The sequence below is a fragment of the Aedes albopictus genome, chromosome 3 (genome assembly GCF_035046485.1).
Source record: "Aedes albopictus strain Foshan chromosome 3, AalbF5, whole genome shotgun sequence".
Classification (NCBI taxonomy): domain Eukaryota; kingdom Metazoa; phylum Arthropoda; class Insecta; order Diptera; family Culicidae; genus Aedes; species Aedes albopictus.
The window spans coordinates 191,623,930-191,651,913 of NC_085138.1; the positions used below are offsets into that span (position 1 = coordinate 191,623,930).

A 27,984-nucleotide genomic window follows, 5' to 3' on the forward strand; every position below is an offset into this window, starting at 1 on the left:
AAACCACGTAGACTTTTTGGGGGGAGGGGGGGTCTAGCAAAAGTCTACGCTCCATACAAATTTCAAAATTTTTGTATGGACGAAAGTCTACGAGGGGGGAGGGGAGGTCTGAAATGGCCTAAATTTGGTCTACGTAGTTTATGAACAGCCCCTAATAAATACAATTGTCATGATTGCTGAGCATGTCGGCCTCCCCTAAAGAAAATATTTGAATGTTATTTGGTAAGCCAAGAAAAGCACTCGAGGATTGGGAAACATCTCTGTTTCGAAGAAAAAGTATAGAAACTAAATTATTTTGGAATTAATGTTTACAAGCTCAAAATTGAATAGTATTTCACCTTAGTCAATGAATAAAAACAAGTTAACTCTGTTAAAGACCTCATAATAATATTGAAGTTGTGGGTATGAGTCCACATTAAACCAAGACAGTACACAATAACGAGAACTGAAATCAAAACAGAATTCAGTTGGGCAATATTCGATCAAGGGCAACTTTACGGTACTAAACATAGTTTCCGGATTATTCTACGATATTTGACATAGCTGTTGGACCTAAACTTAGTCTTTAAATTTAATAGCAATATGATGCTTATTACTTATGCCACCATTTATTAACAAATAACTGATAATAAGATCTGAAAGAAGAGTTAAAAGAACGGAGTACTTATTGAAAATGTTTCTACATTATGCATGAAAATTAGGCTGTTCAGCATAAAGCCAAGGGAAAACAATTTGATAACAATGGTTTAAATAGTCTTATCGATTTGCATATGATGTCTCAAAAATATTTTTTGTGGTTTCCTCCAAGCATGAGGAAGAGTGATTGATCATTGTAAGGGCGTCGTTGACTAGTAGAATATTTTCAACATAAATCTATATCTTTCGAAAAAATAACAAACAGTTTTTTTGTAATCCAAATTATTGCGCCACCCTCTCCTAAAGCCTTTCGCTTGCAATCTGATACTTAGATAAGACCTTAATCATTTAAAAAAATGGAAAAAATGAACATGTATACGCAAAACCGCGTTCTTGAGATAAATAATTAATACTTTAGTCAAAACCTACATAATGGCAATGTGTGTATTTTCCTTTCATGTATTTGACTATGTAATTGTTCATTATTTGAAAGACAAGTTTTCACAGTACATACCGCCATCATAATGACTCAAGGTCATTAGAATTAAAATTTTTTCATGTATTATTATATAAAAAATATAGATATTTTGTTGGAGTTTTGCTACTAAGCTTACTATTTTAGAATGCGCTTGATAGTTTTGCTATTATTTGAAAACCATTCAACATATTTTAATGAAATTTTCATACAGTCATCTACGCATACTACTTCGAAACGCTTGAAAATTGTATGGTTCTATCCTCAAAGACAAAAAAGTTGTGAATATTTGTAGGAGATGCAATAATTTACAATATACGCTTTTAACTGCTTTTGCATGAAAAACCTTCAAAAAAAATTTTTGTTCTAGACCCCCCGATGGATGTTTTTAACCGACCCAGCAAATTTAAGGGAATGGCCCAAAGTATCACTGGGCAAAATTTCAGACTTACTTATTTTTTTATTATAAAGTTGTTCTACACAACACACCGTGCATAAACTTCATTATACGTGCAAATTGGTTGTCTGGGTTACGTCCATTTCTGGCTGATGTGGAATATTTTAAATTATTTTGAAAAAAATATTGATTTAAACCCTGTCTAGTTATGTATTGTTACTATTTTAGCTCGAGAAACTACTGTCATAGCCATAGATTTAATGAAAACTGGATTCCAGAACACTTAGGATTACCTGGAATATCACAAAATTTTCTAAGAATGCTTTGTAAACTTTAACTATTAACCCTCGAGCGATCGCGCTGTTGTATTTTGTACAACACGTTGAAATAATCTCGCTTTTCGTGTTCAGCATTAGCGTGGTGCTAACGCAGGCCAAACACGTCTAAAGGTCCTATCTTCAGAAGAGAGGCTCTCTTTGGTTTCCCTTTCTTTCGTTAATATCTCAGCTGTTTAATTGTATTTTGATTGTCTCCTTGCATTGAACGATGGTCAAAATAATCGTCTTTTAATTTGTACTGCAAAAATAGATGAAAGGTGTACCATTACATTGCAATAATTGAAAGAGAAAGTAAACAAAGAGAGCCTCTCAAATGCAGATAAGACCTATTGAAATGTTTGGCCTGAACGGTGGTGGGCAACCGCGCGAGTTATGGAAGGTTAAGGGAACATGATTTACTGCCTGTACTTCGACACTTATGCGACACCTGTGAGTTGGGGCCTTAAAATTGAACCGGTTTAAACCAGTGTTGCAAAACTTCATCTCATTCATTTGAACACTAACCAACAAATCTTTTCAGTCATTTTTCCTTCTATTCATGTTCAAAACGATTTTATTCAAACAGAGCACCTATCAAATGAGTAGCGAATCCTTGTCAGTTGTCAAATACATTGTCACTCGAATGAGTAGCTGGGCACCAACCGGCTGCGATGCGGCCATGTTTTTGAGAGCAGCATCAATTTCAGGACAAACATCAGATTTAGGGGTAATCTACGCGTCATATTTTTTTTCCTTTTTTAATTCTCTACAGCAGCAATTGCACCCTAATTTAAACACATTAGCATATATTGACTAACAGAATTAGTTTTCCTTACTATACGCCTGGTATTTAGGAAAACAATATTTTTCGTTGTGAAATATATTTCGCCTGTTTCGATTGTTGCTCCGGAACGTCGGTGTGTTTACAAACTTTGAGTTGTCAGTTGGAGTTCAGCACACTGTGGGGGCCAGAGATGTTGGCTCGCTATTTTCCAGTGGGGCAGTATTGGGATGACAAGTGGCTGCTGGGCACGAAACACGAGAAAACCCTGCAAAATTCCGCCAGACTGACAAACTATCGAATGTCGGGTCAAAGTCGGGTCAACTGTTGGACCAACATCGAACAAGTATTGGGTTCATGTTGGGTTTGGTGGCGAAAATAAAAATAGGTGAATGATAGGTTGATGTCGGGTTTGACGTCATCAATGATGGTATTAAACAATAGCTTGGCAGTTTATGTAACTTGTAGAAATTTTGGGTGACAGGCAAAAGTCTTAAAATATTGTCTTAAAATAATTCGTTGAGTTCATTTTTTATTATAAAATCAAGAAGAAAATTATTGAGTTGAAAGTTATAAAACATGGTTTTCATTTACGCGGTTTTTTTGTATTAACGCGGTTTTCATTTACGCAGATTTTTGAATTAACGCAATTTATTTTTACGCGTTTTTTACGCGGTATGTATCCCCGCGTAAAAAAATCCTGACTGTATTTCTGGGTTTATTTTGAAAATTCGTTTTAGGATTTCTCAAGAAATTTCTCCAAGGATTTCTTCGAAAATTTCTTCAAGGATTCATGCATAAATTCCCCCCAGGAATCCCTTTTTCGTAAACTTTCTTTAGAGATTTATGCGGAAAACCCACAAGCTATTACTCAAACATTTCTCAAAAAAATAATTCAGAAAATTTTGAATGTATTCCTTCAGAAATTCTTGCAAGATTTTCCACAGAAATGCTCAAAGAATTCTTCGAGAGATTCCTCCAGAAATTTCTAAAGGGATTCATTTAGAAAAGCATTCATGGATTTCTTCACAGATTCCTTCAGAAAGTCTTCACAGGAATCTTTAACAATAATCTGCCTGAGATTCCTCTGAGAAATTTTTTATCAACTATCCCTGAGATTCCTTTAGAAATTCCTCCGAAGTTCTCTCGAGTTTATACTATAACTATATCTAAAAATTCCTTTATAAACCCTTCCATGTATTCCTCCGAAATTGCTCGATGAAATTCGTTTATAATGAATTTCTCTAAGAAAATTCTCCAAGATCCAAGAAATTTATTTCTTAAGTTCTCCAAGGTTCAATTCAGAAATTTCTCTGTGAGATCCTACGTAATCGTATCCAAGAGTTCTTCATGGAAACCTTCCATGGGTCTTTTCACAAATTCCTAAATGGATTTTTTTTCAGAAAAGCAAAATTACAGAATATCTTCAAACATGTTTCCAAAGATTTCTTCAGAAGGAAGTCTTTAGGATAATCCTCCTCCAATGATTCATTAAGAATTTCTTCTAGAGTGTTCTTTGTAAATTCTTCCAGGATCATCTTTAAAAATTTCTCCAGAGATTGCTTCAGGAATTTCTTCAGAGGTTTCTTCAAACATTTCTCTAAGGATTTCTTTAGAAAATCTTCTATGGGTTCCTTTCAAAATCACACATTGATTTTCTTCTCAAATAACTCTAGAAATTTCTACAGCGGTTCCTTAAATTTTTTTACAGGGATTCTTTAAAAAAAATAAAGGGATTTTCTTTGCATATTGCCTAAAAAAAAATTAGATATTTCGATCAAACGATCAAATCTGACTATAAATGTCAATGTTTGCTCCACCTATTCCCTTAAAAATTTTGAAATTTGTTTCTTAATGGAGATTCCACAGATTCATTTTAAAACTCAGTCGGGGATTACATCAGGAATATTATTAAGAAACTTTTAAGCGATTTCTTGAAATTCGCTCTAGAAATCTTTTGGAGATTTCTTCAGGTTTTTTTTGTATAAAAACTCCTGCAGAAATTGATACAGATATTCCTTCTTGAACTACGCATTGTTATTCCTTAATATATTCACACAGAAATTTATAAGGAACTCATTCAGGAATTTATACAAAAATAGTCTTTGAAAATTTTTACAACGATTTGTCCAGGAATCTTTGTAAAACCTGCGCACTTTAGAATCGGTACACTTTCAACCGGTTGCCGCTCAAAAACGGGGTCACTTGGAAAAAAGTGTTGTTAGAAGCAATTGAAGCTTGTCTATTGTAGTTTGTAGGAAAAATATAAAATTTATAAATGTTTTTATATTTTTAGATGAACTATTGATCTAAATTCGTAAATAGTGTCAGTTTTTTCTGCACACATTGAGCAAAAACCAATCATTGTCAGATTCAAGATTTGTGTAGGAATATATAATTACCAAACCCACCAATTACGCAGTATTGAATAGTTGTTGGTATTATGATTGTTGATTTAGGGAGGTAAAATATTTCATGAGTGTTTTGAAATTTCCAATATAGCTAGGTAAGCTTTTGAAGGGATTTATGGAAAATCAAAGGCTTGCATAGATATTTAAGGTCAAAAAAGTTGTTTTCGCATAAACTTTAGTTCGGCAAATACGCATACGGTAAGGATACTATACGAATAGTATTGTTATACAAAAAACCAATGATTTGATGCGTAACAATATAAATAATCGTGGCTCGAAAGCTGTATGGACTATTGCTGACGAAAGTCATTGGATGTGTTTTGATGGCGTGAAATATCTAACGATTTTTTAAATAAAACTGAATCTACTCAAAAATTTTTTATGTGTGATCATAGAATCATATCTATAGTTCCATAATCTATATGGTTTTTGTTGTTTATCCATGAAAACTATCTTATTTTAGGCTTATTATGAAGAGTTAGCTTTATGACTGTTAATTTCCGACTACTATGAGGGAAAACTGCAAATAATTCCAAAAGTAATCCAGGTTTCGATATGAATTAAGTTGGGCCACTAGAATTGGGGAACTGTAGATCCAAACAACGATCCCAGGAAATATTTTTTCATAAAAAAGTACTTTGATTAAAGTTATGTTTTGAATATAGCGTGAATGGACAATAAGGCTATAAGTTTATTATGCTCTTGTGAACCATACTTGTCAAGTGTTTAATGTCGTAACTTGTTTTGAGCATATCTTTGATGAATATAATTTTGTTTCTTGTGGAAATATCAGTCCGTAAGCTGTGAAATTTGCAAATGTTGACGATCATTAGTTTGTGCAGAATAAAATGCCATGAATTTCACAATCAGTATTCTCAGAAAAATCTCCACTTAATATAAGGTACCCCGGGGCAAGTGAGAATCCGGGGCAAGTGAGACCTACAGCTAGATTTTTTTTATTTTTTATTTTTAAGGCAAACTTTCTTCATGGAAAACATAGGTATCACACCAACGGATACTTTGAGTACAAAAATTGTTATTGTTCTCACCATAAAGAGACCATATATGTTACTGTTATTCATATGTAATTTTTAATTCATAAAGTGAGATTAACAAACCCTACTACATTCGTCGTTTTAAAATAGAATAAAAAATAAAGTAAAACTTTTTCGGTTCCAGGATAATCTTTGGAGTGCTTGCAAATTATTTTGAGCGAAAAAGCTGTAATTTATTTTCATTTATTACCTTGACTTATCTGCTCTCACTTGCTCCAGTGCATTTCAGCATCTGGGGCAAGTGAGACCTATGAGAGTAACAAACACAATTTCATAGTTTGATCTCGCTTTCTTTAGCCTAAGCTGAAATTTACACAAAAGTGAAGTAAAAATCGGCGCCTTAAGTAATCAATCGTTGAATTATATTTAATTACTTCTATTCTGATGATGAAGCTATTGTTTAAAATGGTAAAGTCTTGGGTAGAACATGTTTTTTTCGAAACCAATTATTTTTCATATTTTCACCTAAGCAAATCCTATTATTTTTTCGTGTTTTGCTGCATAATGAGTTTTTCTGAGTGTTAAGGAACCGGCCATAAAGTATGAAAAAAATGGAAAACACGAAATGGAAACGTGAATTCAAAGTTCACGATTTAAAAAACGTATTCAATGATCGTAAAATTATGTAAGGGTAAACATAACAGCTAGAAATCTTGAAAAATGTTTTGGTGCGATTCATCAACTACGTAAGATGAAAAGCAAGTTTGTAAATCTTTTGGCATTTAACTTTATGGCGCTTATTGTATTAAAAAAATCAATTTGTTTTGTACGAGCTGCTAGAGTTGAATCATTTTTTTTCTCAGTGTTTCGTTATTATATGTGTTACGTAATTTATGTGCGATACCACAAAAATCCTCCAACATAAATCGCTTAACATAGTTATTTGTATAAGATATTTATAATTTATGCTACCTTACACATATGCAGCAACTATATAAGGCCATTTGAATAAACATTCCGAAAAGGTCCCACTTGCCCCGTGATACGGAGTAAATGAAGATCTGCTCCACTTTTCATTATATGCATAATATACAGAAGGTCAAAATTTTGAAACAGTTTTAATGCCCGTTAATAAGAAGAAATATACCAACAATGTCTTTTAGAACCATTGGAATTTTTACAATTATTTATGTTTAGAATTTTTTGGCTTGACAAAACCAAACTAGCATTTTTTTAGGTCCCACTTGCCCCGGGGTACCTTATGAGAGATTTGCCCCAAAAAAATTTAAACAATTTTTCAGAGATTTCTTCAATGAATTCCACCAAAGGTTTCCTTAGAAGTTTCTTCAGGTATTTCTAAAGAATCTCTTCATTCATTCCATCAGTATGTTTTTTTTTATTCCAAAAACGCCTCCAGTGATTTCTAACACAATTTAATTAAATATTTTTTTAGGAACTTTATTCTTTCAAATATTTCGCCACGGATTGCTTCGGAAATTTTTCAGAAAATGTTGCAAAAATATGTCTAGAGACTTTTTTTTTGTATTTGAGGATTCGGGAATTTCAGTAAGGGATTCTTTTAAAAGTTTCTCATGGATTTTTTTTTCATAGATTCTTGTATAAATTCTTTTACAAATCCATCAGGGATTACTGAAGAAATTCCTTCATTTTGAAATTTCTCCTGTGAGAGTTAAAGCAGAGTTTGCCCTACGAATTGCTGAACGAATTCTGGAAGGAGTTCCTAAACATTTTTTTTATGGAAATCCCTCCTAGATTCCTAGAAGGACTTCTTGAAAATTTTGGTTCTCGAATTTTGAAGGATTCTCTAAAACAATATTTGTAGGAATTCTGCAAAGAAATCCTTGAGATGTATTTGAGAGAATTCCTTAAACGATCAACAATCAAATCTGACTATACATGTCAATGGTTGCTCCTCCATGATTGATCTGAGCTGGTACCAATTGCACTGAGATCCAAATGAATAAGGGCTGGGATGTTCCACTTATTCTCAGAGTGAAATTTAAGCAGCTCATACATTTTTTATCAATAGCGGCGCTGGCCACGTCCTTAGAGTCAGTTGGGAAGGGAAAGGAATGTTAGCGTGAACTGGTTGTTGCTACTAAAGACCGAGAGCACCTCTGCATCCCCACAACCAGCACGGACTGGGGTATTTGTTAGACGGAAAGGATGGAAGATCTGAGAGTCACCGTTCGGTCGGTGATGCGATCCATGGATAGGGGATATTTATAAAGCCTGTATCCGCAATAATCAGGACACAGAAATACAGCTGTAACTCTGCAAAAGATACAACAACAAAATTGCTTAAATTTGGCCTAATAACATCTGAAGATGTGTTCATTTCACCTACAAAAATTAATGTGAACCGGCGCAGTACTTTTTGTTGTAGAAATGAAAGAGTAGAATGTGCTCCAATGAATTTTGTACAGCCCCTAGTTTTGTTTGTCAGCACTGTACCTATTGAATTTGACAAAGGAAATTCAGCCATTTCCTTTGTCAAATTCAAAAGTTACAGCACTGACAAACAAAAATAAAACAAAAACAAAAACCTCTCAATCTACATTTGTTGCATAAGCGAAATTTCAAAAAAAAAAATCGATGCGCTTTCAACAATTTTATAGTCGAAACATGTATTGTGACTCAACGTCATTTTAGCCTTTCAGACAGCAATTAGTCAGCACCCTTTATTGTTTCGATTGTACTATTGAAAGTACTCTACCAATAATCACCAAATTTTGCAGGCATAATATAAACATAATCAACTACCTTCTGTAAAAATTTTATAAAAATTGGCAGAGAAATTCAAAAGTTATAAATAGGCAAACATCGCACATGAAAAACACGAAAAATTTTCATTTACACTCACCCCTATCAACATTTGTAGCTCTCAAACCAATTGATCAAAGTTGATGGAATTTTGCAAGAAAGTGTCTGTATAAGTATCATAACTGCTGAAGAATTTCATAATTATCATCACAGGACTTTGAACTGTAGCGAAAAAGAACCATCTATTATGCGAATGAAAATTGTCCTTGGTGTTGTACAAAATGCTTAACACCACGTCTGTTTGTTTTGACCAAACAAAAATTGCTTGAGTAATTTCTAAAGAAGTTTCTGAGAGAATCTCTGAAGATATTCTTAAAAAATCAGAAGAGAGGTCTGAAATTATCCTCAAAGGTATGTCTGGGAGGGATTCTTGAAGCTATCCCTGAGAAAACAATCTATAGAAATCCCTGAAAGAATTCCAACAAGAGTTTGTCAAAAAAAAAGTGAGGAAAAAAATTATTTTCTGAAGAAATATGGAAATTCTTGCAATAATCTGTGATTCTTTCATAAAATCTTTCAGATTTTTTAAGATAATCTTTAACCCTCCAACGCCCAAAAAGGAACCAGTGGAGATAACAGAATTTTTTGAGTGGGAGGTGAATTATACAATAGAAATGTTCATTTCACCGAACCGGTTCATTTTACCGGTTCACTTTTGAACCGGTAAAAAATATTTCATTGTCCCGATTAGGAATCGTTCAGTTTTAATAATTTATTTTCATGGGAGATTGAACACTTGTATAAAATATGTGTTTGTGTGAACCGGTTTTCCCAACCGGTTCACTTTTGAACCGGTAAAATCAATTATTTCGTTAAACTGGTATTATGCTGATGTTCTACATATTATGATGATGGAAGAGCGGAGAATACATTATTTGTTGAACCGGTTCGTTTAACCGATTCATTTTTGAACCGGTGAAAATAATTAAATTATCTCGCTTGACGATAGTTGAAGTTTTATTACTTTTCATGGTTGACCTTCCAGAAAAGTAATAAAATAAGTGATTTGAAAAACCTGTTCGCTAAAATGGTTCATTTTTGAACCGGTAAAATCAAGAAATTTATCCCACTAGTATTATGGTGATATTTTGCGTATTACGATAATTAATGGATGACCATTCGACAAGAAAACGTGATTTTGTGAACCGGTTCATCAAAATAATAAATGATGAACCGGTACAATAATTTTGCTTTTCCGCTTGATAACCGTTGAAGTTTCATGATTTATTTTAATGAACGATTAAACATAGGACCAAAAAGTGATAAGGAAAACCGGTTCGCTAATCTGATAAACTTTTGAAAAGAAAAAAAATGGTCCACTTATGCTGTATAAATTAAAAAAAATATTATTTTTGAATAATGATAGATCAACGAGACTAAATGATTTTGCAAACTGGCTGGTAATACCAATCTAGTTATGAACCGGTTAAAATATACTATTGTCTAGTATGAGAAACGTTGAAGTTCTCTGATTTTTTTTTGTAATTGTTCATACGACAAAACTTAATGATCGGGAGAACCGCTTCGTTTGACCGATACACTTTTGAACCGACTTTTGACGTAATTTTATTTTTTTTATTTATTTTATCAAACATAACGTAGACTAAATTTTCACTTATAACTACAGTATCGGACAATAGAAATGCATAAAAGCCGTTTTCCAATTAAAATGAATCAATACAAAAAAAAACGAAAGCAAACAATTGTTACGTCTTATCATTATGGTGTTCTCGGCAAATTTGTTCCTTGTGTGATGACGAATAATTTTGATAAAAATAAATAAAAGCTAGACAAATACCATGAATAAGAAACTATGCAATGCCCAGTGGCACAGCCGAAATCTTTTCCTGCGGCTGCGGCGGGAATCGAAACTACGCCACAGACAAACAGACATACTACTTAGAAGAAAATTGCTTCAAAACCATAGTTTGGCATCTCACTAGCACCCTCTATAATGCTCAGTCCGAAGCATTCATTTGCAGGTGTTGTTTCCCTCGGCTCGATGTAACAATTTTGCAGATGACGACTCCCTCGTGCCGTCATCCATTCATAAAACATGAATGAAGGTTCATGATTGAGTCATTTTATGTAAACATTGATCGGCGTCGCGTTCATTTCTCAGCAAAATTGAGGCACAGCAGCGCCACCATGACAGATGCGAGCACAGTCCGAACCACACGTTATTTTCAAAATGACCGTTAAATCGTGCGATGATTGTGATTTGAGTAGTATGTCTTTTTGTCTGTGACTACGCTCCTCAGCACGATACGACTAAAGGCTTGGTGACACTAGCCTCACGACCACGAGGCCCCGAACTAAGTTTTGAATTGGTGGGAGATTGATCGTTGAAATAAAAATAATGATGAAAACTGTCAAAGCCTTTGTCACGTGAAAGATGTTCCTTCTTTTATGATATGCACAAAAAGTAACTGATATTGTCCATGGGTTTGTCAGTAATTCAACTATATGACTATCTGATCAATTATGTACTCGTAATAGTGTGAATTGTTGGAACAAATCAATTTGAAAAGAATCAAGACATTCTAGTTATTTATTATTGAATTACCCATGTTTACGGATATTCCGAATTCTCTGAGGACCAAATTAGTACAGTGGTCACAGGTTTATGAGTCGAAACACCCACCAAGTACGAATTCAAATGTGCTTTTGATCGTTTTTTTAAATGATTATAAATGTTCCACCTACTGCTATATAAGCCACAGGGGTCACTAATAAATCAGACGGAACATTGTTTCCTTCCTTAGATTACTAAAACAAATGAGTTTGGAAAATATCGTGGCGCTCTAGCACAATTTTCATATATGGGCTATTTTTACGGATGTTCCGGATAACCCGAAGGTCCATCCAGTGGCCACTTTGATTTAAAAAATTTCTCACAAAAGTGATTTTATTCCTAGATTATTGAAACAAATATGTTTGGAAAAAGTCACGACGCTCTAGCTCAATTTTCATGAATTGATTACTTCTACGATGTTTCAGATACCCCAAGGGTCCATCAAATGGGTCCTCTGACTTACAAAGCAATCACAGTAATGATTTTATCCTTAGGACTTTCATACAAAAAAAGCGTTACGAAGGGGAGGGGGTCTTCAAAACCAGCAAAAACCGTGCCACTCTAGCATATTTTTTATGAATTGACCACTTTTACGAATTTTCTAGATAAACCGAAGGTTCATCCAGTGGTCTTTCCGATTTATAAATCAGTCGCAACATTGATTTCAATCTTAAATTGCTGAAACAAATGAGTTCGGTAGAAAAATCACGATAATCTAGCACAATTTTCATGAATCGTCCACTTTTACGGATGTTTCGGATACCCAAAAGGCCCATCCAGTGGTCACTCTGAGTTACAAACTAATCGCAAGAGTGATTTCATTATTAGATTGCTGGAACAAATGAGTTTGAAAAAAAAACTGCAACGACCTAGCACAATTTTTATGAGTTGACCCTTTTACGGATGTTCCAGATAACGCGAAGGTTCATCCAGTGGCCACTCCGTATTTTGAATCAGTCATAATATAGATTTCAACTTTTGGTTGCTAAAACAAACGGGCTTGGAAAAACTGCGACACTGTAGCACAATTTTGATGGTTTGGTTATTTTTACGGATGTTCCGGGTATCTCGAAGGCCAATTCAGTGACCACACAGGCTTACAAACCAGTCGCAAACATGATTTCATCCTTAGGTTATTAAAACAAATCAGTTTAGAAAAAATCGCGACGCTCTAGTACATTTTTTATGAATAGACCACTTTTACGGATGTTCCGGATCTTCCGGCGGGTATCATATCGGCCATGTTACTGGCCATGCTGGTCCATGGTGTATTCTTGCACTGTGCTAGCTAATTAACAACGAAATAAAATTGTTTTGGCTTTTTTGCACTTAACAATTGAATATAATCACTGCTGTTTGACTAAAAACACGTTAAGTACTATTTGAGGGCTCATGGAATCGGTTCCAGGTACCAGAACCATAGCGGCAGTGGCCATTTATGATTTTTCTATACATCCTACATTCAATATGCATCGCTTCCTGCAGTTAATATTTTGAATCAGTTTAAATATTTTGCTCAGTCAATTTAATTAACGAAAATTTTCCAGAGCGGATAAAATCGGATTATTGCGAACACACTGTAAAAAACTTTCAACTACACCAGACAGAATTGAAGCACATCTGAAGCCAATATAAATGACGTTTAGTTTGAATCATAATGTTATTTCGTTTTTGTGTTATGACAGGTTATAGAAAATTGCCTTATTCTGCTTGTAGTCGATTCCCGGTGGCCACTCCGGATTGACGTGGACCACTTCCGCCAAAAATCAAAATAGATTAGTATAGCTTTCATTTAAAACCAGTTGCAAAAGATTTGATGAAGGATTCGATTTTTAACAATCAAAACAAAACAGGTGTCACCTAGAGGTGACACTGGGCGTTGGAGAGTTAAGTCATTCCTTAAGATAATCTTCCAGGGATTCATAACAATTTTTCGTCAAAATTTGCTCTTATAGTTCTTCGAGGGATTCCTTCAGATAATGTTCTATGGATTCCTACCAAAAGTGCATTTACCTCAAAAAATACTCAAGCAAATCACTCATGAAATCTTCCAAGGATTCTTAAAAAAAATCTTCTAGGGTGTCTTTAAGCAATTTCTACAAAGCTTTTTTCAGATGTGCCCGTAACCGTAAGTTTCTTCAGATATTCTCCACCAAGAATTCGTTCAAGATGTTTTCCATGGATTTCCCCTGAAACTTTCCCTGGGATTACTTCATTTTTTTTCGAAAATGTCCAGGAATCATAAGCTTTACCACGGATTTCTTCATAATTCTCTCTAGAGATTCGGAAATTTTATATTTCTTTATTACTGAGATTTTAAGTCCTTGGCTGGTTCCTCTCCGCATTCAGAAGTTCTTTCAAAGATATTTTCAGGAACTTTCAGCCAGCGATTTTTTTTCATAGAACATTCTGGTGGCTCCTTCAGGAATCCGTACAGATATTTCTTCATGATTTCATGCAGAAATTTCAACAGAGCTTCCATTGGATCTCATCTGCGTCTGCATCTGCAGGAATGTCTCCAGGGATAATATTAGAGATGCATTCAGAAAATTCAACAAAAACTTCTGCAAGGATTCTTGCATTTTTACTTTAAGTGATTCTAGCAGGATTCCTTTAGGTGGAGCGGACCTGGTGTGATGGTTAGAACATTTGACTATCACGCCGAGGACCTGGGATCGAATCCCACTCCCGACAAAACTCGCAAAATGTGAGTTTTTCCTTCGGAAGGGAAGTAAAGTGTCGGTCCCGAGATGAACTAGCCTAGGGCTAAAAATATCGTTAATACAGATAAAAACAGGATTCCTTCAGAAGTTCCTACAGAAATTCTTTCAGGAGGTCCAGTAGTATTTCTCCGAATATTTTCCTATAAATTTCATCAGTATTTCCTCCAAGGGTTTCTATTGGATTATTTTCCACGCATTCATACATTTTTCCTGAAATATTTTCAAGACATTTATTCAGCAATTCCATTGGAATTTGGTCGAAGTCCGCTAGGATTTTGTTTGAGAAAATTGAAAAAAAATTCCAAGAATTCTTCTGAAATTTTTCAGTGAATTCTTTTAGAGTTCCACCAAGAAGCTTCCCCTGGTGTTCGTCCAAGCATTTCGTCAGAAATTCCTTCTGAGATTCCTTCAGGGATTTCCCTGAAATTCCTTGAAAACTAGCTTCAGCTTTTTTTTACAGGAATTAGACTGGAGTTTTCTGCAAATATTTCTTTTTATTTTTTTTTATTTATTTTTTTTAGGAATTGCAGCAAGGAATTTCTCCAAACGATCTTTCATTTTTTTTTCATGAAATTTCCCTTTGAAAATAATCTGCAAAAACTCCTCCTACACAGATCGAAAAAGGAGGGTAAAATTCTGTGACATATGATGCACATGTTTGGAGCGTGAGATATCACAGAAGTTTACATGACATATCATGTAAAAGTCATAAAATATCATGTAAATTTCCATTATATGTCAAGTAATTCAGCATGACTCTGAGTATTTACATGACATATAACATAAATTTACATGATATATCATGTAAACCATCATAACACTAAGTTTACATGACTAAAATGAAGTTTACATGACGTGTAAATCTCATTATTTTTATCTGTGTAGAGTTTGCCAATAATTCCTTGTTTGATTTGTTTGTTGTTGGCATCATCTTTTCAAAACAGCGTAACTGCTTTTGCAACCAATGCCTGTTGACAAAGCTGTGGATTGTATCTCGTCCCTCCCAAGCAGTCCACTTTTACAAATAGAAAGATAAAATCCACCTATTTCGTTTGATGGATGTGGATTGCGTGAGAAGGCATCAGTTGAAAAAGGAGTTACATCATTTTGAAACATTTCTGGAAGTAGATTTTGAATTCAGGTTAATCCCTACATCTTCGAGTCTTCTCGTGGTGTAGTGGTAACGCGCCTGTCTAGTGAGTAGCAGTCGTAAGTTCGAGTCTCACCGAGAGGACGGGATTTTTTTTCACAAATTCTACTTCAATTTGTCCTCACGCCAGTATTTGTTAGGTCTAGCACTAAAATTTTTGATGTAATTTCATAAGTAATCTCTTTAGGAATTTCTGGAGGAGCTTCCGAAGAAATCACTGAAAAGAGCGAGATCGTACCGTTATAGGAAGCGCTGAATTTTGGAAACCATGAGCAACCAGCTTTGATTTTACCATTACAGCACTGAACGGTTAGCTTAAAAAGCATGCTGATCAATATAAAATAGAACCCTGCTGTGAAGTCGTACAGCGTTTTGTTTTACCTATTATTTTTCATCGTCAACGAGTACTCTAATTAATTTCCGCTAAAAGTCACGTAACCGGTTGGAGTCCATGATGGTTTACGCGATGGTTGGCGGAAATTTACACGATAGTAATGTACTTTTACATTATATCTCATGTAAAAATGCACTAACTCTAGCATTCCCTTTATGTGCATGATTTCTAGCTGAATTTTAATTACATTTTTTTCCTGTGTACCGTCACCGAAAGTCAACCAAAAATCAGAAAACATAAAAAGAAATATTTTGCAATATTATTAAAAATATTGAAACGATTGCATACATACTCAGTACCACGTGCTTAAATCGTCTTTTCTGACTCATTGCATGAATAACAATTTTTAAACCTGTACCTGCATAAAATTCATATTAAAATATTTCTACATTTATACATTACACAGTTCTGTACGAATGAATTCTATAAAAAGGAAATTTAAAAGCACTTGGTATTGATCGTATCGCACAGAGAAAAAGCAATTACCTCTATAGAGCAAGTATCTTCAACACGAATTTTGTCATTTGCCTACCCAATCCAGTACCGCCGCCGGCAGGCCAGGGCAGCGGAAAAGTCCAAACAGCTCAATTTGATTAATGACGCTGTCCCACTAAAGCCTGGCTTATAGTAAATTGAGAGTTCAGTCTCGTGCCAACCAGTATTAGGTTATACGGGTAATTTGTTTCTCTCGTTTTTCTTTTTCTTTCTCGGTTAATGCTTGCGATAGGATGATAATGTGCAAAAATTGCTCCGTACTGGTTTATCCGTCCTGAATTAGCGCGTTTTAAAATATCGGCTTCGCCTACCTTCAACGTCAAGGCTTACAAAGAAAATTCTTCCCGTCCGATATCTTCCGCCGGTAGCCGGAAGATATTGTTAGCGCCTCCTTCGAAAAGTGATGTACTTTAATTTCTGTATGCCCTTGACTGGAACCTTGATTTTGCTCGTTTGTTTCGAGTTGCTGTGTTATCGTAAGCATCTTACGCGGTTCTCGTTCCCGTCTGTCAGTTTCGTTCTCTTTAAGTGCCCCTGAGTGGAAGTCAAGTTTTGACGTGTGAGTAACTTTTTGACTGCCATGCTGCTCTGACTTAGGGTGGCCACTGACCATATCGTCGATTTCTCGCAAGAGAGGCACAACTCAATTTCAGTCATTTTCGAGAATTTGTTGGCTACTGATGGGAAAATATGTAAACTGTGTGTGCGTTTTTTTTACAAATCAAAATTAATCAACATTTCCGATAGTTTAAAAAAACAGTCAATCAAAGCCCAAGAAACCGCTAATCCTACACACTGTATTCAAGATACTGTGATCAAAGTTAATCCACTTATACAAAATGATGCATTAAAATAGTGAACTAGCAGAAGGGATCAAGTATTTATTGTACAAATTGACGTTTTCCCGTCATAAGATTTCTTTTTAGGTTCCTTCCGGTATTCCGCTTCGGGTTCTTCATGGCATCCGTTCAAATAGTTCCTCAAAGATTCCTCCAGGATTTCCTCCCGTTCTTCAGAATTCTTTCAGAGATTTCTCCCGGGATTGCTGTAGGCAAAAATAAGAAATGTCACACATATTTGAAGTGTTTTTTTTAGAACATTTCGATTTTCTAAAAAAATCGTTTTGAGGTTTCGCCAGGACAATTTTTGAAAAATTACCCTTTTTTAGGAAAATTCTCAAAAAAAAAAACAATTTTTCGTAATATTTTTTAAACTTCCGACGTTAACTAATCTATGTTTTACCGTTCCATGTTCTCTAACAGGCTAATTTTCTTAAAAGTTATTTGAAGTTTTTTTTTTCATTTAGATCATTAACTTTTTCAAGACAGCGCCTGAATCTGAAGGCAATAAGCACTTTCAAACCAGAAAAGTAAATGGGTCGCTAAATTTGACATCCTATAAAATAAAGAATTTAATTTTCTCTACAATAGCATCAAATGTATGTTCTGGTTTTAATTAGTATATGGAGCTACACGGCTATGGCAATCATTGATCCTTCTTGGGTTTTCTTTAGAGATTTTTCCTAAAACTTCATCTGTGATTACTCTCGGATTCTGTCAAGGAATCCTCCTTTCTGGAATTTCCCTAGCAAAACCTTCCAGGATTCTTTCGTTTACTCCTCCTGGTATTTATTTAAGGATTTCTTCTAGGATTCGTTCACGGACTGGGATTCGTTAAGCGGACTGCAACAGATTTTGCTCCAGGATTCTTACTGGGTTTTCTTCCAAAAATTTTCAAGAGATTTCCAGTGGGCTTCTTGCATCCGCCTTCAGGAATTCCTTTCAGGGTTCTTTCAGTAATTACTTCTTTGATTTTTCCCAGGTTCCTTTAAAGATTCCTCCGAAGATCAATTAAACTATTCTCCCCGGAATTCTTTCATTGATTTCTTTCGGCATATCTTCTGGTATTATTTGAGGTATTCCTCCCAAAACTTATTTACAGGTTCGTAAGGAAAATTCTCCTGAAGCCTTCCAAGGATTCCTTCAGATATTTCTCCCGTGATTGCTTCATGGATTCTTCTCAGGTTCTCTTTGGGAATTAATCCCAGAATTTTATCGGAATTGGGTTCTTCAGGAGTATTCAGATTATTTAATTATCGGAATCTCCACCCTCAAATTAGTTGAAATCCAAAATTTCAGAATTTTCGGTGCCCGGGAACTATTTTTAAAAAACATTTAAAGTTTGTATGTGGTAGTTTTTTGTTCGGGGCGAACTGTCATTTTATCGAATGAACTGTCATTCTATCCCCGAAAATTGAAACTGTTTTGTTTATTTAACCATCAAAATAAAGGTATTGGAACGTCATAAAATCACGTTATACTCAGAAAAATAAGCTCTTTCGATTAGGCTATAGAAAATAGCTATATTTTATTCACTAAACAACCCAATTCCTTCCCAGATTCTTTTAATATTAAAAAAAAAGACACGAACACCATCTTTAGCCAGCGGCTGTACAGACTGAACGAATTCTCAACTCTAGACAACGGCAACACGGATCATGCACCAGAAGACACTATTCTTCAGTTTCATCGTTCCAAGCGGGAATCGATCTCTCACATCATGGTGCGATTAGAAGCATGATGACCCTAACCGCACAGCTACGAGGCTCCACACTAGTCTACAGCTCTTTTTTTTAAGTTGTTGAAACCTGGAATCCATAAGCTCTTTTGGATTCAAGTGGCGTAAAAAGAGAATCCTCTTAGTTTGAGCAAAAAATATTGAGATTTAGAGGTGGCCTCAAAGTTGAATTTTTATGTAATAATAAGGTGTGCTCACTTCATAACTTTTTCATTTTTAATCAATTTCCACTTTTTTTGTAATGAATATCTCAAAAATTATTTTTCCAATAAATTAGCAGAACAGTATTTTGTTACAAAGTAACGCAAAACATGAGTATTTAAAGATTTAATTTATTTTTTTCTTCTTAAAAAAAAAACCTATCGGTCCCTAACCCTTTTAACCGCTTGACCAATTTCAAATCTTCTAGCGTGCTTTTGTAGATATCATAGGCGCCCCAGAATGATGTGAATGAACTGTACCTTTAAAAATGCCCAGTAAACACAAAGTCTGCTTCCATTCAACCGAGTGTAAAGTGTACGCATATCGCCTACACTTAAGCATCCTATTCAACATCATATGCGATCATGTGTTGACTGGGTGGTTTCAACATGGATAAATATCAAAAACCGTTCAAAAACACGTATTTTACAAAAAAAACATGAACATTCTGGCAACATTTTAATTGTTTTCAAGCTTAGTTTTGGGCTTAAAGTGAAAAAAGGTATTCTAAATATTCATATAGAAGCCTAAAACTTCAAATTTCGCAGTGTTGCGAATTCAAAAAAAATCATGTTCTAAATTCGTGGAATTTTGTTTTTTTTTTTTGAAATATTACCCCCTCCCTTGTTTCATATTTCTAAATATGATGCTTAGTATCTGGTTTGGAGTAAAAACTTGCAAGAAAATCGTTCTAAACTCCAATTTAACATGTAAAGATTAAGTTTTAGGGCATACTTTGACGAATAGTTCGTTCAGAACAAAGAAAGGCAATAGAAATATCTACAAAAGCACGCTAAAAGATTTAAAATTTGTCAAGCGATTAAATAGTTATGGAGCGCTAAAGTTATTTTTTTTTGTTAAAAAGAAAAAAAATAAATTAAACTTCTAAAAACTCGCACGCTCACACGGATCTTTCCAGAGATTCTTTCTAGATTCTCTTAGAGATTTCTCTTTTGGGAGTTCTTCAGAGACTTTTCCGGAAGATTCCTCCATGAATTCATGAAAAATCCCTGAAAGAATCCCAAAAGAGTCCTTTGAAAGAATCCTGGAGGAACTTCTAAAGGAACCCCTGGAGGAATAAAAAAAATAGTTGTACATTTTTTCTTGAGATTCCCATAGGAGTTCCTCCAGGATTCTTTCAATGTACTCTTTTGGTATTCTATCAGGGATTTTTTCAGGCTATACAAAATGACTCGTGTTGAGGGTTTTCCAGAGATTACTTCCAGATTTTTGGGTATTTGTCCAAGGAATTTGGCTGAGATTCTTCAGAAATTTGGATTTATTCCGGAAATTCTTCAGGAATTTCTCCCATTCATAAAGGAAGATTCTCGAGATTCTTTAACCCTTTGGAGCCGGAGGGGTCATATATGACCCCGGCGATGAAACCGAGCATAACAAACGTGTTCGACACCAGCGAGGTTGCGTCGACAGCGGTGAAAAAAATCGGCTCCAAAAGGTTAAGCTAAGGTTAAATCCTCCCGAGATTTTTTCAAGGATTTCTGCTTTTTTAATTTATTCCTTCATTGACTTCTCTCGGGATTTCTTTTGAGATTTAAATGGGATGCCTTGCAACATTCTTGCTGATATTCTTCCCGATATTCATTTAGGGGTCACTTCAGAGATTTCTCTCGCGACTGCTTCATTGAATCCTGTAGGGATTTCACCCAGGATCATTTCAGGGATTTCTACCGAGATAGTTTCTGGGATTCCTACTGAGATTTTTTAAATGATTTCTTCGGGAATCCTTTCGGAATACCATCATGGAAATCCTCATGGCTTTCTTTCCTAGGTTCCTCCTTGATTTCCTTCTGGGATTCTTCTAGGGATTCCTGTTGGATTATTCCAGAGCCTTCTTTTGAGATTCTTACTTTATTCTCGACGTATACTAAATAGACACCGGCAACACATACGGTTCGGCTCCTAAGTATGCGGAGTAAAAGAGTAAGTCTCGTTACTATGAAAACAGTTCGTTCACACTTGTTTAATTAGGAGGCACAACCGCGAGCGTTTTGAGTGGTCGGCATCTAAGCAGAAAGAGATGTGAAATTGTGAAATTAGTAGTGTTCATGGTGTGGAATCGGAGCCAGTTTGCCTTTCTATTCCGCAGAATAGTCACCTGTTCTGTGGCTTAGTTGGTTAAAGGGCTGGACGAGCGAATGCGGAGTCGTGGGTTTGAATCGCACCGGAACGAGATTTTTTTTTTATAATTTTATCTCTCAGTTTGCCAACAAATCAACATTCTGTGTTTTCTAATTTTCGAGTTTCTCTTTAAACCATGTACTGCCATTTGTTCTTTGGAAATGATATCATGTTCATCTACTACAGCGGCGGCGATAAGGCAGAACGCGGAGTTGGCTTTATAGTGATCGGGAAGCAGATGAAGCGAGTTATTCGGTGGAAGCCGATAAGCGACCGAATCTGTGTGTTGAGGATGAAGGGCAAGTTCTTCAACTACAGCCTGATCAGCATCTATGCGCCAACGAACGACAAACCCGATGACATGAAGGATGAATTCTATGAGAGCCTTGATAAGGCCTACGGAGAGTGCCCAAAACAAGATGTCAAAATAGTCATCGGAGATGCAAATGCGCAGATCGGCAGAGAAAGTTTCTTTCGGCCTGTCATTGGAACGGAAAGCCTTCATTCTGTTACCAACGATAATGGTCTGCGCCTTGTGACATTCGCTGCTGCTAGAGGGATGGCAATCAGCAGTACCTACTTCGCACGTAAGAATATCCGAAAACACACCTGGCGACACCCGACTGGTGACACTTGCTCCCAGATAGACCACGTGCTGGTCGACGGGCGACATTTCTCGGACGTCATAGATGTGAGGTCCTACAGAGGCCCGAACATCGACTCGGATCATTATCTTGTAGCCGCTAAAATTCGGGCGCGATTATCCAGCGTCACGAGTTCAAGAAACAACAGGACGATGCGTTTCAATATCCAGCGCTTGTCAGCCGAAGGGGTTGCTGCACAGTACCATCAGAAGCTAGACGAGAGGATAGGAGAGACCAACGGATCTGGAGATGTCAACAGCTTATGGGGAAGTATCCACGATGCAGTGACAACAACAGCGCAAGAGGTGATTGGTACCGCTCAGCGACGCCAACGTAATGGTTGGTTTGACGAGGACTGCCAACGAGCGACGAACGAAAAGAATGCCGCCAGAAGTCGAATGCTAGTGGCCGGTACCCGGCAGAACAGAGAGCGGTACAGGGTTGCAAGAGCAGAAGAGAAACGAATGCACCGCAGGAAAAAACGGCAACACGAAGAGAGTGTTATTGCTGAAGCGCAGGAAAGTATGGACAGGAACGATATGCGGAGGTTTTATGCAACTGTCAATGGCGCGCGGCACAAGACTGCGCCAGTGCCCGCCATGTGCAATGACCGAGAAGGAAATTTGCTGACAGACAAAACAATGGTGGCAGCCAGGTGGAAGGAGCACTTCGAAGATTTGTTGAATGGTAGCAGCGAAGGAGCACCCAGGAACAGGATTAACATAATGGATGACAGTCAAGCAGTGGAACCACCAACACTGGATGAGGTTAAAAAGGCCCTTAAGGAGCTGAAAAACAGCAAGGCTGCTGGGAAGGACGAGATCCCGGTCGAACTTCTTAAGCACGGAAGCGAGCAGCTACATCAATCAATCCATCAGATTATTATAAAGATTTGGGAGGGTGAAGAATTGCCCACCAGTTGGTTGGATGGCCTCATATGCCCAATCTACAAGAAAGGGCACAGACTGGAGTGTGCCAATTACAGAGGGATTACCCTTTTGAATTCGGCGTATAAGATACTGTCGCGTATCCTGTTCAACAGACTGCGACCTCTTGAGGAGTCCTTCGTCGGCGAATACCAGGCTGGTTTTCGTGAGGGCCGATCAACGACGGATCAAATGTTTACCCTGCGGATGATCCTAGATAAATTTCGGGAATATAACTTGCAGACTCACCATCTGTTCATTGATTTTAAAGCAGCGTACGATTCAGTGAAAAGAAATGAGCTTTGGCAGATAATGTCAGAACATGGTTTTCCGGCGAAACTAATTAGGCTGATACGCGCAACGCTGGATGGATCAAAATCAAGTATTCGGATCGCGGACGAAGTGTCTACGTCGTTTGTGACCTTGGATGGATTGAAGCAGGGGGATGCTCTTTCAAATTTATTGTTCAACATTGCACTCGAAGGAGCGATTAGGAGGTCAGGCGTGCAGAGGAATGGCTCTATCATCACACGGTCGCACATGCTCCTCGGTTTTGCGGACGATATTGATCTCATCGGCATCGATCGTAGGGCAGTGGAGGAAGCTTATGCTCCTCTGAAGAGAGAGACAGCGAGGATAGGCTTGACGATTAACTCTACCAAGACGAAGTACATGATAGCGGGTAGAGACAGAAGCAGGCCTAGTGGTGTTAGTGCTGAGGTAGTGATTGATGGGGAAGTGTTTGAAGTTGTTGAAGAATTTGTTTATCTTGGAACACTTGTGACATGTGACAATGACGTTTCCCGTGAAGTGAAAAGGCGTATTGCAGCTGCGAATAGGGCCTTTTACGGATTGCGTAGCCAGCTTAGGTCCCGTAACTTGCAAACGCAAACAAAATTCGCTCTGTATAAGACGCTGATTCTTCCGGTTGCCCTCTACGGTCACGAAGCGTGGACGTTAAAGGAGGTAGACCGAAAAGCTTTTGGAGTTTTTGAGCGCAAAGTGCTGCGGACAATTCTCGGTGGGAAACAAGAAAATGGAATGTGGCGCAGACGCATGAATCACGAGTTGTACCAAGTGTACGAAGATGCGAATATTGTAATACGTATAAAATACGGCAGACTTCAGTGGGCTGGACACGTAGTGCGAATGTCGGAAGAAAGAATAGCGAAAACAATATTCAGCAGAGAACCCGGTAGAGGTAGGCGACTTCGTGGGCGGCCGCGAACTCGCTGGCTGCACGCGGTTGAAGAAGATCTACGATCCCTACACGTTCGGGGAAACTGGAGGAACATCGCCCAAGACCGACGAAGATGGTGCTCTACTATACGCTCGGCATTGGAGTAAAGTTACTTTGTAGCCAACAAGGTATCAAGGTAGGTATCATGTTCATTTTATTTGAATTTTATTTTCAATAGCAAATTTATATGAATTCGAATTATGCGCCACCTTGGGCGTCAACGGGTTAAATAAGGAACATTGACGCTATACACAAACTCTTCTTCTTCTTTGTGACTCTACGTCCCCACTGGGACTTGTCCTGCCACGTTTCAAGTTAGTGTTCTTTGAGCACTTCCACAGTTATTAATTGAAGGGCTTTCTTTGCCTGTCATTGCATGAATTTGTATATTGTGAGGCAAGTACAATTATCATGACAATGATACACTATGCCCAGGTAGTCGAGAAAATTTTCCCGACCAGAACAGGAATCGAACCCGCCGTCTCCGGATTGGCGATCCATAGCCTTAACCACTAGGCTAACTGGAGACCCTAACGGCATACTTAAACTCACTTCGACCATATTATCGCTTTCTTGCAATAGAAGCACTAATTAAAAAAAAAATCTGAATGTTCAGCATAAACGTTTGAAAACTGGCAATTTCCTAGTCTCCTACTAATGTAGAACTTCACATATTTAATTCAGTATAAGACAAAAAATGGACTAACTTTAAGCATTGTGTCCTTACAAGACATTATATTTTATTCAATATGGATGACCTTTTTTCAAAAGCTATTGAAATAGTTGAATGATTTAAATTGTGTCTTTACACAATATTGATATAACATGTCCAAATCTCGAGTTTCTCGGCGAACTTTGCCACGGGTTTCGTGAGACATTAGTCTACATACTATGTAATACACTTTTCACCATTTGCTGTCATAGCCCCAAAAATGACAATTTTTACACGAAAGTGACGATATGTGTTCTTCTATATTTACTTTTCTTATGGTTGAAACAAAGGTTTGGACCACCCTATTCTTCAGCACGCGCTAGGTTAATTTAATTCCATTTTTATTCTCTCTCTCACCGGGGATACCGTGTTGCGCCACCCGGTACCACATTCGCAGACTCACTCTCGATTTCCGATAGAGTCGCTAAACTTTCCCCTCCAAAGTACCGAAAAGTTTCGCTTAATGAGAAAACTTCTTTCTTAGATTTTCCCTCGCCGCGTAACATTTCGATGACTGACTGCTGCCAGCCAGCAGTCAGTGTGTTCCATTAGTGTTGGCCGGATTCTAGGACATTCGATTGGCGGGCGGCCCGGTAGCAACTTCCTCAATGACAATAATTTTTCCATCGTCATCCATCCTTATAACCGGTCGGAAAGATCCATCTGCCTTCCACCAGACAGGAACCTCTCTTCCCTGATGGTCTGCGTGGGATTGGGCTTGGGCCCCGTGGGAAGAGAGGACGCGACATTGTTCCACGTCGTCGCTATCTGTCACCTTCAATCTTCGACTGACAGCAGTGTTTGATTGAATTTTCCTTACATAATTGATTACTTTGGCTGATTGATATAAGAGTGCTTGTTTAGTCAAGCGGCGATGGCTGCGGTCGGTGGCGGCAGTGTCTGTTTACCTACTTACCCATCGTGCTGCTGAGAGAGATTAAATACAAAAAAGTGGCCGAATGATAAATGTGGCAAACTTAATTACCAGGAAAACCGTTTCGCTCGGTCGCCTTGGGAAATTTCCCTCCAACCCAAGCGAAGTGGGAGAAAGGAATGATTGGATCTAATACAGGTCGGACTCGATTATCCGGAGTCGGGTTCTGGCGCTTCCTGAAATAATATCTCGCAAACGGAATGCTGTAAGAAGTTGAAATTTTGATTGATCACAAATCAAAGTTGGCTTGACAACATGTCAAAATTTCAGCTTTATGGAGCATTCCGTTCCCCAGATACATGTTTGAGAAGCAGCCGAACCTGACTCCGGATAATCGAGTCCGACCTGTACAACCGCAGGGAAGCGTAAAAAATACTGATACATACACGCACATGTCACTGTTGTCAGCCCGGTGCCCAGAAGTCTGCATCCCACCTGAATATTTCATAGTCGATGCAAAAACGGTTGAATCGATCGGACTGACCGCAGTAGTTAGCATTTCTTGGAATTTCGGGTGAATGGGCGAAAGGGCTAATCTGCCCGGTGCTTTGGTAGGACAAAGGAAATGTTGGCAGTTTTTTTTCTGTGCTGGATATCAATAGCTTCAGCAATACTTGTCATTCCACTCAATTTGGTAAATTGGATATTATTAGTCGAATAATAGAAATCTTAATTGAATACATTGAGCTGCAAAAGGGTGAACCGAAAATCTGTGAGGAGGTACGTCCCGAGCGTTTGCCAAGGAAGTGCGGCTCGAACAGCATCTGTTCTGGCGTCCAGCGGCTTAGTATGAAGTGTTGTATCACATCATCATTACCTAGTATAGAGACAGCGCCTTTAGAGCGTTTCAAAGTAGCCTGCTGGAAACCTTCAACTCCCAGAAAAGCAAAAGTGGAGCAAATGGATTAATTCAACGGCTACATACCAGGCAACGAATTAAGGCCAATGATTTGAAAGTCGGATCTTGGAACGTAAGAACTTTGAATGAAACCGCACGTGTTGGGCCCCTGAGGCTCGTGAACTACAGAATCTCGGCGTAAATGTGTCAGCTTTCTAGGAGATACGCTGACTTTAAACTGGGGAACGCGCATTCCGTGCCTCAGAACGCATCAAATCCACGCCAATGAAGTACCACGTCTATTACATACATTGGCGGCGATAAGGCAGAATGTGGAGTTGGTTTTATTGTGATTGGAAAGTCGATGAGCGACCGAATCTATGTATTGAGAGTGAGGGACAAATTTTTCAATCAGCCCAACCAGCTTCCATGTTCCAACAAGTAACAAGTCCGATAACTTGAAGGATAAGTTCTATGAGAGTGTAAAAAGGCCTACGGGGAGTGCCCAAAAAGATGTCAAAATCGTCAACGTCTTCATTTCATTTGTGACATTCGCTGCAACTAGAACAGGGGTGAATAAGCAGTACCTACTGCACACGTACGAATATCTGAAAACACACTTGGCAAAACTCGAGTGTTCAGGCTTGCTTCTAAAGCAGACCATGTGCTGGTTGAGGGGTGACATTTTGCGAACGTCATAGATGTGAGGTTCTACAGCGGTCCGCACATCGACTCCGATCTTCTTGTCGCAGAAACTCGAGCGCGTATCAATCGTCATGAGTTCAAGAAACAACATAACCATTAGTTTCAATATCAAACGCTTGTCAGCCGGAGAAGTAGCTGTGCCATCAAAACCTGATGGGATCGGAGAAATCAACGGATCTGAAGATGTCATTAGTTTATGGCAGTTTGTCTATGAAACTGTAGTGGCAACAACAGTGCAAGAGGTGATATGTATCATTCAACCATGCTCACGCAATGATTGGTTCGACGTAAGTGCCAACGAGTGACGAACGAGAACAATGCCGCGAGACGTCCAATAATGTTAGTGACCGGTACCCGGCTCAACATGGAATGGTACAGGGTGGCAAAAGCAGATGAAAATCGAATCCGGTGGCACGAGGAGAGTGTGATTGCTAGAGCACAGTTAAGCATGAAACGGAACAGTATGCGTAGGTTTCATGCAACTTTAAATGGGATGAGGCTCAAGACTGCATCAGTGTCCACCGTGCGTAATAACCGAGAAGGAAATTTACTGGCAGACAAAACAATGGTGGCCTTTATGGATTCCTCCTGAGGTTTCTTTAATGATCTTCTCTTGAGATTCCTCTAGGCATTTCTGCTGGGGTTACACAATTTCTCCTTTCGTTTCTGAAGGTTCTCCGGTGATTCTTTCAGGAATTCTTTCAGAGATTTTATCCTAAGATTCTTCCAGAAATTTCTCATGGTTTACCTCCAGATGCTCCTAATGGTCTTCGTCTGGGAATAGGCTCCTAAAGTCCTATCGGGATTCTTGTTTTAAACCACAATATATGGTTCAAGAGTACATATTTACTCATTTTTTGACGTTTTACCCTTCT

At 37.6% G+C, this 27,984-nt stretch overlaps 2 protein-coding genes across 3 annotated transcripts in view; both read left to right on the forward strand.

Moving 5' to 3' along the window:
- LOC109429102 (irregular chiasm C-roughest protein) overlaps positions 1–27,984 on the forward strand; it is a 457,292-nt gene that overhangs the window by 5,987 nt on the left and 423,321 nt on the right. The window lies entirely within an intron of this gene.
- LOC134290054 (uncharacterized) overlaps positions 117–27,984 on the forward strand; it is a 34,244-nt gene continuing 6,376 nt past the window's right edge. The window contains exon 1 of the mRNA XM_062857028.1: positions 117–27,971. Coding sequence (XP_062713012.1) covers positions 21,247–24,027 — 2,781 coding nt within the window. The 5' untranslated portion in view covers positions 117–21,246 and the 3' untranslated portion in view covers positions 24,028–27,971. The remainder of the gene's footprint in view (positions 27,972–27,984) is intronic.